We start from the raw sequence: 14,094 nt of genomic DNA on the forward strand, positions 1-14,094 counted from the left end.
ACAATAAATTTGTTGTGTAATTTTTCTAACTGTCTGAATATATTTCACATCCACAACAGTCTGTGTTGATCTACAAATTCTGTCCATCAACCCATTGAGTACAAAGGCGCTCAATAATTTGTTAGTGCAATTTTTTGCAGAACTAAACTGCCACAAAAACACTGCATGTTACATCTGCAACTAAAATTGAGACAATTATTAGAATTCTAATGCATAATAAAGTATATACTTAAAGTAACAATATGAAAAAAAATAAAAATTAACAGTCATGTTAAAAACTTTTCACCCAACTCTCGAACAGTTACTCAGCACTACAGTCTATCGACATTGTCACATCACTAGTGCGCACTCATCGCGAGTGGTCGCGTAACGACATCGATAACGAGCCCAGCATTGTTATCGGATGCAAAGCGAAGCTGACTTGCCACAATTATATCTTATTTTTCAGTGCGAAAATACGAATTTTGTATTCGTATACGTTTCGGAATTTTATCGAATTATCTGATATAGTGAGGAATTTAATATCGACACTGTTGTGATCTGTTGGTTTTTATGTGTGAAGTATTTGGTGTAATTAGTACGACAATTTATTAAATTTTTTAAAAGTTGGCATCTTAGCGTGGTGTACATTTGTTGACTATTAATTTACTTTTTTTAAATAGCTTTCATTTCGTTCTCATGTGAGTGAAACAAACATGTGTATAAATGAAGATATATGCTTTGAGCGGGAATTAAATTAGTATCCTAGTATTAGGTTTAGAAGTACGCGGTAAAACTTTGAAGAATTTTTGTTCTTTAATATCCTTATGTACGTCCATAATTTATTGCTGTAAACACGGATACGGTAGACGCTATAATTACTAAAATATTTACGTACAAGAGAAAAGTAATTACACTTCTAGTATTTATACTATGAACGTACATAGCTTCATAGACCTAGAACTATCTTTATTATTATGTATGTCTTTATTTTATTTTAGTGTTGCTTGAATTGTTTATATTTCTGTATGTGATTTATTGATTATTTCTTATTAATGTGTTCTTTTTGCTCATTTATGAATTATTTATTGTTGGAAACTTTCTTGGTTTTGTGTATTGGCTGTATCAATTTATTAATTACTGTATTATAGTACTGTTGTTTCCTAAATAAAATAAAACATGTCGATTTATTATGTAAAAAATACGGAAAATATTTTTAATCCTACTATTAACTTTAGTTAAGGCCAGTTCTAAATAATCTACTTATTTCTCATATTGTTTGAATTGAAATGAATTGAAGCATCTCATTCTATCTGATGTGGGCCCTACCGCGACTTTTCTTTTCGTTTGGGGGTCGCTATGTTATATTTTTATATAGCCAAGGATTCCAAATCTATTATTTGTACTCTGTATCGTACTTGCTTCTCATTTAATGAGTGTGGGACATTTTTGCAATATTTATATGTTAGTTAGGCTATATTTTACCAATTGTTGGCAAAGTTTATTACGCACATAAGCTACAGATAAAGTTAATCAGAAAGAGTTATAAAATAAGACACGTCTTCACAGGTAGAACAGAGTTTGACAAAGAAAACGAGAAATATACCATAAACTTTTTTTTTCTGCTGGCTGCCTGACAGATGTCAATCTTTATCAATAGTGTCCTGATTTTAGAACACACCCTTAAGTTCAGACTAGTCTTTTACGGATCGCCATATTTCGGGTCCTATCTTGTATGCAGGTTAAAATAAAATTTATAATTCATTTAATATCTCATTAGATTAAATTTACTAAAACTTTCACTACATTAACGAATAATTATTATAGTTACATGAGCAGCGATTTTTTTAATTTAATTTCGTAAAACGCAAAGCACTTTTAATTACGTTTTCTGAGAGCACTCGAAAGTTTCATTTTGTGGAGAGTTCTCTTTCCCTAGTTTAAGAAAAAAAAAAAATACGTTTTTTAATTACGTATTTATATTCTAGTGTGAATTACAAAGTTAGTTTCATGTGTTATCATGACATACTTTCTGGGTCATTGAGCGGATTTTTATATATGTTTCATTTTATCATACTTATTTATTTATAGGATTATATTAGGAAGGGCATAGTAGGGAGTATTCTGTTCAAAATCTAGAACAGTCCGACTGTCTGAAGAATGTACCTCAACCTTAGAAAGTACACAGCTAAATGATATTTCTCTCAAACAGTATTGTGTTCCTGTGATGAGTGAGGTTGCCAGAGCTCTTCGGGAGGGTCAAGGGTAGGGACGGCAACGCGTTTGCGATACTTCTGGTATTGTAGACTACAAGCTACGGTAACCGCTAACCATCAAGAGGGCCTTAAGCTTGTTTGCCGCCCTATTCATATATTAAAAACTAACTTGAAGCTACTTTTCTCTTATATTTCAATTATAAAAAACAAGGTAATGTAATCGATAACTAAACTTTTTTGTATATTACAAGAGACAGCAAGCTTCTATCAAATAAATATTTTAAGATGGTAGTTATATCTAGTGTTCAGAAACCCATTAAATACAAATAAGTATCAAAAAAAAGCCTATCTCCTAACCGACGTATAGATTAGGGCGAGGTTACAATGGTAGCTGCAATTAATCCTAACACGCTTTGCAATTAACTACGAAATAGAATTTATGGAAGGGACAGAGAGAGAACCTACGGCTAGGACCCTAATTTAAATGTGGACTGTAAACAAAGTGGTTCATTTTAACTTAAACAAACTTATTAAGAATTAGGGACTTTTTGATTTTAACTTGAAGAAAATTACGACACGAGAATTTTGATTTGGTTGAATCTGGTATTCAAGATTTTATGACATTCTGAATTGTTCTGTAATAATAAACTAAAGTTTCTCTCAACTATGTATCTCCTACATGGAATCAAGACGCCTATGCCCAGCAGTGGGATTGTTACAGGCTGAATGTTTTTGTTGTAATGTTGTCTCTCAACTATACTCGACTAGTCAGTTGTATGAGAATATGTGATAAGATATCATTACAAACAAAAATGCTCAGACCATCACAAATATCTCCTACGTCCTTTACATATGGTACGAGTTTGCAACAACTCCACGAGAGCAAGGGTCACAACTCATAGCTACAATAGTTATCGAACTTTGTTATTTCATAAAAGTATGTTACAAAAGTAACATTTTTGATTATATTTATAATAATTGTGTTTGCTCGCAAACGAAAAAAAAAAACCGACTTCAATTACATCGACGAGTAATACAACGTAGATCGACGAAAAAATAGTCAAGTAACTACGCGTTATCAAAGATTACTCAAAAACTAGTTATCAGATCTCGATAAAACTTATATGTGAGCACATGATAAACATCAGCTTTCGATTAAATTAAAAATTATCAAAATCGGTACACTCAGTAAAAAGTTATTGTGGATTTTCAAGAGTTTCCCTCGATTTCTCTGGGATCCCATCATCATCCTGGTTTCCTTATCATGGTACCAAACTAGGGATATCCCCTTTCCAACAAAAAAAGAACTATCAAAATCGGTACACCAAGTAGAAAGTTATGCGGTATAATACAACGTAGGTCGACGAAAAAAGCGTCAAGTAAAAACGCATTATTAGATATAACTCGAAAAGTAGTTGTTAAATCTCAAATAAATTTAAATGGGACCAATTGACACACACCACCTTTCGATTAAAAAAAAATTGTCGAAATCGGTCCACCCGATCCAAAGTTCTGATGTAACATACATAAAAAAAAATACAGTCGAATTGAGAACCTCCTCCTTTTTTGGAAGTCGGTTAAATAGTATATGAAATCACATAAAAAGCTTTGAAAGCAAATTTTTTTTTTAGGAATTTTTGGACACTAGTTTAAACCGATAGAGCCTTGGATTTATGATAATCATTATTATTGTAATATCAGAATAATAACAATATTATTTCCAGAATAACAAAGTTGGCATAAATAAGGTTGAAGTTATAATCTGTTAATGTATTCAAAACCAAGTAATTTTATTTAATATTAAAAATATACCACATTTTTGTGTTTCTAAGATTCCTGAACTGAATCTTACAAAATGGAATTATTCTTTAAAATTAATAAAATGTTCGGAAATATTCAAAAAAAAAAAAAAAAGATATTTGAACGGCGCAATGTTTTGACATCTTTATCTGAAAACATCTTTATAGAAACAAATGTGATTTCACTCCACTATAGCACAGTAACTGCGGAGTTTCTTGCAGATTATTCTCTGCAAAATCTACATTTCGAATCAGTGGTAGCTTCAGATTAAGACATATTTAATTTTTTGAAAGATTAATATTGTAAAATGACAATTCAAAAATGATTTTAAAGGCTACATCAAAAAGAGATAGTTAATTTTGATATACTTTAATCCACTGAAGTAAAAGTACTAATATTTTAATAAAATAAATCATTCTACCGTTGAGCCGTTCCTTTAATCTCGGAAGTCATTTCCAGTCACCTATGTATATCCCCGTCCCTTGCATATTATCAAGCATTCATAGAGCAGTCGATATTCAGGTCAACATGGGCGTGATCTGGACTCCACGATGGATATAATTCGTTTCTAAGCACGCGCATGTTTCCGATCAAAGACTAGTATTCTCATAGCAAATATTAATTAATTTCTTTGATATAAATTTTAATTTATGGATGTTGATTTTGTTACCATGTTAAATAAGGTATTGTTAACTGTTTAAAAATGTAGATTTTTTGATGTTCTTTATTTGTCTTCACCTTTATGGTGAAATAAATGTTTTTATGCTATAACTATTGTTTTTATTGCTTTATTGTTTTTATTTTACTATTTGTATATATACATCGGTCACCAACCCGCCTGCCTAGCGTGGTGACTATGGGCAAAACACATGAATTCACGTTATTTTTGGCGTAAACTTGTGGAGGCCTATGTCCAGCAGCTGTATAGGCTGTAATGATGATATATATAGTCTTCCAGAATCCTATATTTACGATGTGTAATAGAGTTTTAGAGCTTTTAAGTTTCAGAAAAAATCCACTACGCATATATAACTGGCTGAACTAAGACAGATAAGAACTAATAAGAACAATATAAGATTAATTGTGACATAGACAACAATAGACTATATTTTACAGGAATATTGTGTTTATTTTCTAATTAAAAACGCCGACATTAAATTACATCGACAAGTATAGAACTATATACATTATTAAGTATAACTAGAAAATACTCGACAGATATTGATGCAATTAAACTACACGACAAGCACCAGCTTTCGATTAAAAAGTAATTATCAAATCGGTTCACCTCATAAAAAGTTATAAGGTGACATTAGTATGTTAGTATACTTAAAAAAAAAAACCAGTAGTATTAAGAACCTATTTCTTTCATAAAGTCTGTTATAGGCAGTACAAAATAAAATAATCTTTGACAAATTAGGTCCCCTATTACATGATCACGCTTCGTGAACCAATAGTTCTTTGTTCATTACAACAACTTATTTTGTCACAGCCGGATGTCCGGGACGCTGTCAATGTACTGAATAGGCTTTTACGAGACATTTCAATATAGATAAAAAGCTATAATATACAATATTACGTAAGCCATGGCGAACTAAGACGAAGTTTCTTTTGAGACGGGTAAGCTATCTAATCTAATATATAAAATTCTCGTGTCATGGTGTTAAACATTGAACTCCTCCGAAACGGCTCGACCGATTTTAATAAAATTTTGTGGGCATATCGGGTAGGTCTGAGAATCAGCCAACATCTATTTTTCATACTCCTAAGTTATAAGGGGGGGGGGGGGATTAAGCGGGTTAAAAACATATATGGCAAAACAACGTTTGCGGGGTCAGCTAGTATTATATAATACTTTTAAAAAATAAGTAATGATTATTACGCTAATACGGGAATTCATTCATTTTATATTGATAACTAACATTTAATTTACCGCTGGCAACGCAGGTACGATTTAAGTACCGTACGTTTCCATTTAACCACATTTTAACTGCGTTTTGCGGTTTCACAAACGTAATTTTCAGGATTTCGTAAAAATAATTGCCTATATTTTTAGATCACCAGCTACCTATGTGTCTTTCATAACAATACGGTCAGTAGTTTTTAAGGGAAAGAGCGGAAAACATCTTTTTTACAAATTTCACATTTATAGTATTTGTGTGGATTTTATTTTAGTCAAGGTATTTTTCCATACCTAATAAATTATACAATAATCGTCATTACCAGCTGTTAATCAGCCACCAACCTGCAGTATTAGAGCCTAGGGGATTAAGTTTCAAGCCTTCGCCTATATAACCCGCCTGCCCAGCGTGGTGACTATGGGCAAAACACATGAGTTCACGTTATTTTTGACGTAAACTTGTGGAGGCCTATGTCCAGCAGTGGACTGTATAGGCTGTAATGATGAATGATATATGTAGAAGTGGCCTTAGCCTAGTAGCAGTAGGCTGTAGGATTTCAGTTCAGTTCAGTCGTTAGTTTGTAATTAAAAAGTAACATTTAGAAATATTAAGTATGTGTTATTGATATATTACAACAATTATTACAGTTTTAAATAGTTTGTAAGTTAAGGTACATCAGTTATTAGACAAGACATTACGTAAACTAGATTTAATATCTTTTATACTTTAGTATTACTTTAGAACAGTGCACTGTTAAACTGTTAATTGTTTTTGCTGTTTATCAAATAAATTGTATTTTTTTAATATGAATAATTAATAAATAAAAAACGCATACAATTCTAGATCTTTCAAAAGCAGCTCAGAAGTAATATTTTGGTGTGAACAATAACGGTTAATTTCATATAACCTACAAATTTACTATTTCGTAAACGCGCACAAGCACTTCTTTACTGAAACCAAAAATACATACATATATACTTAGAGACACCAGTGTTTACACATAGGTATATAAGTCGAGAGTACTCAGTTGTCTTTGGTTTAAGCGTGCGAGGGTCGGGAGTCGGGGCTGAGAAAATACCACTCTACCGTATTAAGATTACTTGATAAGTTGAGACGCAAGCTGATAAACATTTTGTAAAGATGTCTCAGGTTTAAGACACATGTTAAGACTTGTTCAAATGGTATAATTTGGATTTAGTTTTAATACTAATTCAGCGTGTTTGTGTTAATACCTATTTGGTTTTCAGAGCCTCTTCCATTGCCATCAAAGCTATCTGAGGTTCATATCCAATAGACAAGTATTTAATCTTAATTTTACTCAATAAATTATTTGTAATTTATATGAGAACCCTGAATGTCGAGCGAGTCAATTTAGTAATTGAAGACATGAATTTACTATGATCTAGTCATGAATATTAATAATGTATTATTTAATAAACAATATAAATCACTTCAGCCTAATACAGTCCACAGCAGGACATAGGCCTCCACAAGTTCGCGTCAAAAATGGCGTGAACTCATGTTATTTGCCCATAGTCACGCTGAGCGGGCGGGGCTGGCTTTGTCGCACCGAAGACACTGCTGCCCGTCTTCGGCCTGTGTATTTCAAAGCCAGCAGTTGGATGATTATCCCGCCATCCATCGGTCGGCTATTTAAGTTCCAAGGTGGTAGTGGAACTGTATTATCCCTTAGTCGCCTCTTACGACAAAGACAAGACAAAAGAGGGGGTGACTATATTCTTACTGTCGTAACCACACAGCATAACAATATAAATAATTAATTATTATTTTTATTTAATTAAATTTTAAGATAAGTACAATTTATTTAAATTTATGGTATTACTATACGACTCGAAATATTTAAAGAAATCGTTACAATTAAATTCATATTCTTATATTTGAAGTTAGTAAAACAATAAGTCAATCCTTTGCGGTAAAGGAAAATACCCTAAGAGTATTTTGCTTGTGAGAATCGTATGCTGTATGTGTATCCACACCTATCCGTGCGTTCAACGTAGCGGATTAAGCTTTGAATGCTCTATATCAAAGGAGATTTAGCCCAGCTGTGGGACGTTTATGGGCTTTTGCGGTTGACGGAAATAGTCTACAACAGTAGCCATAACTGTAGTGAGTCTTGTAGCATTACCAAATATGTTAGGGTTAAATACTGCGTCTGAATAACGTTGAAAATCCATTTTATAGGTATTAAGTAACTTTTCAATGCAAAAACGATGCGATAAGATTCAGCAAGTAACATCCCACTGTTGGGACTCTTTCTCCTTGTAGAAGAAGGATCGTGCTTAATCCACCACGCTGCTGCAGTACGGTTTGGTGGATGTATTCCTTGCGTGCTATGATAACGATCGGAGCGCTCTCCGAGGCACGGTGGGGAGAACCAAAAAATAATAATAATGAAAAAGTTGAGTCGCATTTACAAATGATAGACTTATAGAGTTAAATATGAATATAATAAGAAAAAAAGTATAGTTGTATAATGAGACTCCCAAAAATTTCCAACTTATTTTTATATGTTATTTTTATGGATTATAAACTAAAATCCACGCAACTTTACTGCATTATCCAGAGTAAGATCGGACTTTAAAATTTAATTTACACAACGCCCTCTACAGTTTCCATAGGAACTACGTGGAGATTTCATATTGATTGTTGTAAACGCTTTTAGGATTTACCAGTAGATGGCGCTTACAAATGTGTACTAATCATAAGTTCAAAAAACTAGTTCTTTTGTTTAGAAGTTTTTGTTGTTATTTACTTTTTATTATTCGACCGCGTTATTATTTTATAATGCACGGATTTATTAATATTCAAAGTTATAACGTAACGTTATAAAAATACTGTAAAATACAAGTAATACTTGATAAGATAGCATTATATATATTTATTTTAGATAGCATTATTATTATATTATTATTTTTTCTTTTGTTGTCATTTTAATCCTAATATTCGACCATTAACGCACTGAAATTAATTAATACATTTAAAAAGTCGCTTCAAAGCCTTACCTGTACTGCGTCATCCAAACACCGACCCCACGCGTCGCTCCTGTCAACCAGGGTGTTCCACTTGTCAGCTAACTTGGCGACTTCACGACGTATTGACCGAGCCAGCTCACGAGCCTGCTCCTCTGCTGATCTGTAACCTCTGGAGTCACCTTCGCTGTCACGGCTCGCTGGAGAAAGATGGGAAGAAAACATTAAGATAGGGCAGTTGGTTTACCAATAAAACTAAGAAGTTGAAATTAATTTTTTAAGTGAACATTAAACTTTTTTTGATCACGTGTATGTGTGTGGATGACCAAAAATGATATGTTATATTTTTTTATTGTAAATTGATTCGATTTCATGTTAGAATTGTTTTATCGTATGTTATTCACATAGAAATGGTTAAATTTTTTGTTAATCGAATACCTATTATCGTAACAATGGTTTCTTTCGATAGTTTTAACAGATTAGTAGCCAGTATAAGCTAAAAAAAAACAAACTATCTATTGACCTAATCAGTATCAGATACACCATCTTTGTTGACGAGCAGTTTTAAGTTTAATAACTGTGATAATTCTAAAATTTTATAGTATGCTAGCTGACACCACAAACGTTGTTTTGCCGTATGTGTCATTAATCCCCTTAATCTTCCCTCCTTATAACTTAGGGGTATGAAAAATAGATGTTGACCGATTCTCAGACCTACCCGATATGCACACAAAATTTCATAAAAATCGGTCCAGCCGTTTCGGAAGAATATGTTAACTAACATTGTGATATGAGAATTTTATATATAAAATTCAAAAATATTCCTAGCCCATTTTTTGTCATTCGCATGCTACTTTGTCATAGTTATGTAACGTATAACAAAATTAATAAACATTTTACGTTTTTAATAAAGTTTCTGGAATATTCTACTAGTAAATAATAAATCGTGTCGAATTTCTTTTGTTCCAGGAACGTCGGTCGAGGTCCGTTTGATCGCACATTCGAAAAACAAAGAATTTGATAACTGCATCGGTACCGAGTCGGTCACAACCTTTGCGATTCATTTTAAATCAAAATTATTTGCCGCTTTGTATCGAAGTAAATTTTTGAAGTTTTTTTATTTACGCCCGGTAGCTACATTCAGAAAATGGCTAATTTGGTTACGAAGAGTTAAATTTAGAACATGTCTTGATCGAAATCCTTAGTTAACTTGATAAATTTGAAATTCTTTGGATTAGGAAGAGATATTGTGGAGACATAGAGATTAGGAAGTGATGGAGCGGTGCTTAGATAATACTTAAACTGCGGAAGCACGTTTTATCTATACACACTACACATTACACTACATACATATATATATATATATATATATTATATATAAATATATAATATTTTATACATATATATATATATATATATATATATATATATATATATATATATATATATATATATATATATATATATATATATATATATATATATATGTATAAAATATTTGAGATAAAACAATATAGATAGAGATTTTTGCGCTCCATCTCACACTCCTTATTTAGTCCTCTACCCAAATGTTGCCTGGAAGAGATCGCTGAATTAGCGATTAGGCCGCCTGTTGCAACTGATGCAAATTCCATTTTTATATAACACTAGCCGATCCGTGTCCACTTCGTTGGACGTTACCTGTTTATTTTTGTGATGCAAATAATATTTGAATAGTAAAGTTTTCATCTCGATCGCGTGTTTCTCCGACTTGATTTACTTTTACTATTATTTTTACTGATTTTTTTTAAATAAACATAAAATATAGCCTATAGTGTATGAATAGTGTAGCTTTCTGTTAGTGAAAGAATTTTTTAGGTTGGATCAGTATTTGCGAGGATTACCCCCTACAAACAAACAAACGAACTTTTCCTCTTTATAATATTAGTATAGATTTGTAATACTGTTAAAACCTTGTATTGGTATGCGAAAGTGTATATAAATAAATAAAATCTATCTAAAGAATAATTAAATCATCAATTGCTATTAAGTTGTACTGACATTCAAAATAATTTCAATACAAAAAGTCTAACAAAAAAAAAAAAAAAATTATCAACTCGCCTTAAAACCCGAATGCTATCAAACGAGGCATAACGGAGATTCCGGAATGTTTCGCATTTCAATCCGAAATCCGAATATTCCACTTATAACGCGCTCAGCGATATTCGGATAAAAATATTTTTCCGACAATATTTCAAAGCGAATGAAAGTTAAAATTTAAACAATTTTACAAAAGGGCTGTTTCACCGGTTTCTGACAAACCTTTCCCATTAAAGTATCTAACAGATAAAATTTTATTATGTATTTCTACATTTCAATAATAAATTCCAGTATATTTATGGGTAACAACCACCCCGGTGTAGTGGGGCGAGTAGTCGCCTAAAATACCGACGGTTTGCAACTGCGATTCCCGCTTGGCATGGATATTTTGTATTTATACAAATATTTCTTCCCGGTCTAGACGTCTGCCCTTGTGGGTATACCCACCATGCCTCGGAGAGCACGTTAAGCCGTCGATCCCGGTTGTTATCATAAATACCTGATAGCGATAGTTACTCCTAGTAGGGAATATATCCGCCACCTCGCAGTGGAGCAGCGTGGTCGACTAAGCTCCAATCCTTGTCCTAAATAGAGAAAAAGGCCTTTACCCAACAGTCGGATGTTTCAGGCTGAATACGAATGTGATATTTATGAGATATTTCTGCATGCAGTTAATTAAGATGAAATTGGCTCGAGTTACAGTTTTATATCCTGCTGATTAAATCCTATCAGTAAATTTTAAACCAGACAATATTATATCAACAGCCAGTATGATAGGTACATAAAGATGTATTTCGTGAGGTCTGTTCGCGACTGGTAATTTAATCATGTAATTAAGACTTTGAATAGCGATTGTAACCAAAGGATGGGAAACCTGGTTTAATTAAAGAGTACTCGTGTATTCAAAGAATCATCGTTTTCGAGGTAACTTCGTTTCTTGGTTGATTTTTATCTGTTTATTTTCTAAAACCGATTCTTGCTTTACGCTTAGTTCGAGTTCTATTTTTCAATCGACTTCCAAAAAGGAAGAGGTTGTTAATTCGACTTTTTTTTTTAATGTGTGTTGTTACAATAGAAGTTTTTTCTACATGGATCGATTTCGATGCTTCGATGGTGCTTGTCATGTGTTTCCATTGAAATTGAATTGATATCTCACAAGTATTTTTTGAGCTATTTCTTATTACGAGTGTTTTATTGATTATTTTGTCGTCAACCGTCGTTGTATTCCTCATATTTTTACTGGCTGTACCGATTTCGACGATCCTTTTTTAATCGATGGCTGTTGTTTGTGACATGGTCCTATTCGTGTAATCCAATCAAAATGTTCCAATTTATTTGACTTGACGAGTACTGTTTGAGTTATCGCTAATAATGCGTATTTACTTGATCTATTTTTTGTCTAACTACGTTGTATTTCTGGTCGTTGTAATTGAAGTCGATTTTTTCGTTTGCGAACAAACACAAATTATTCCTTTGTTTGTACTGGAATCTCAAAATGTAGTAGTAAAATTAAAATGTTCTTTTATTAGTAAAATGTTATGTGACATACCTATATTGTAACGGGAGGAAACGAAATAGTAAAATCCTACAAACCACGTGAGCGAAGCCATGAGCGGAAAGCTAGTATAAAGTTACTTTAACACAATCAGTGTATGAGCAGACGTCATATGCATTCAATTACCAATGCATAATAAATTCAAGTGTATGGTAATACTGTTTAACGAACTGAAACTCGACGTACACATTATATGCATAAATGTTCCAATTAAACATATATATTTATGTTGAATATGAAATTATAATTTAATAAAAAAAAAAATAGTCTGAAAAGGCTTTTTTTAATTATTAAGAACAGAAGTATCCTATGGCTGATCACGTTATATAGCCTTCAAGTCTAATAGACATCGGAAGCATTAAAAAAAATTAAAAAGTTAAACGAAAAGTTAAACGTTTAAAAAATTGACGTAGATTAAATGAACATATTGATAAATTTAACATTTATTATAAACATTTTTAATATCATATAAAAAATAATACGAGCATTTATTATGTTTCAGTCTTTTCTATTCTCAAATTATTTTATTATTTTAATTAAAGCAAAGCAAAAAATTAATTTTGCAAAAAGATCCCCAGTTGATTTCACCATAGCCTCTATAAAAACATAATACGCAAATCTGTGACGTTATAAATTCAAAATGGCGAACTCAACGTTACGACATAGAAGTTAATAAAGCATTCCGAAAGGACCGTAGCCAACATAGCAATAAACCTATACAAACTGTTCGTTCGATTCGAGGCATATTACCAATTCCCTCATTGGGTAAAGGGAATATGGGAGAAATAGGGCTTTCACTAACAATGAGAAGATCAATTAAAGCCGGCGTTCCCGGTAATTGCTTACGAATGTCGACGAAACGAATCGATCACGTGATTCTCGAGGATTATGTACAAACGGTTTGGCTATTTCTGTTAGCCGTTTTTAGCCATTTACGTTTAAGATAGTGTATGTTCAAATTAAATTCAGTAAGGATTAATTTAGTTCGGCTAATGTATGCAAATGCTAGTTTTAAAAGTTATTTTTACGTTATTTTTGTACTAACTCTCTAAAAGTTTATGTAAATTAGATATCAAGTTTACACTATAAGAATGATAAATAGACTCAATTTTTTTTTAAATTCATTTGAGTTTTTTCTCAACTTATTAGTTAAAAAATTGTTTCGATAGAAAATTACTCATTATTCCAATTTCAATATCTCGTTTACTGTGAAATTAGTTAATTGGACTGTTGAAACGAATGATTAAATGGTAGTTTGAATGAATGAATCCGTCAATAACTCACGTTCAGTGTCGCTGGTATCCGATAGTGGTGGTTCATTGGCGACGTACTGTCGTCCGCTGAGGAGATTACTCTCAACGACTGGCCTTTTGTCCTCCAGTTGACGTCTGAAAGCGCGGTGATCATCCTGCAATGAATAAACATATGGGTGAATTAAATCATTCTTCAATATATATATATATATATATATATATATATATCTAGATATTGAAGAATGATTTAATTGTATGAGATAGATTGTATTGAGGCAAAAATATCCTGCCTGAAAGTTGCATGTTTACGCTATAGTGGTA

General features: G+C 32.2%; 1 protein-coding gene across 1 annotated transcript in view; it reads right to left on the reverse strand.

Moving 5' to 3' along the window:
• LOC123664217 (dystrophin-like) overlaps nucleotides 1–14,094 on the reverse strand; it is a 132,324-nt gene that overhangs the window by 80,712 nt on the left and 37,518 nt on the right. The window contains exons 6-7 of the mRNA XM_045598813.1: nucleotides 13,805–13,928; nucleotides 8,920–9,086 (exon numbers count right to left, since the gene is read on the reverse strand). Coding sequence (XP_045454769.1) covers nucleotides 8,920–9,086; nucleotides 13,805–13,928 — 291 coding nt within the window. The remainder of the gene's footprint in view (nucleotides 1–8,919; nucleotides 9,087–13,804; nucleotides 13,929–14,094) is intronic.

The sequence above is a fragment of the Melitaea cinxia genome, chromosome 21 (assembly GCF_905220565.1).
Source record: "Melitaea cinxia chromosome 21, ilMelCinx1.1, whole genome shotgun sequence".
Taxonomy (NCBI): domain Eukaryota; kingdom Metazoa; phylum Arthropoda; class Insecta; order Lepidoptera; family Nymphalidae; genus Melitaea; species Melitaea cinxia.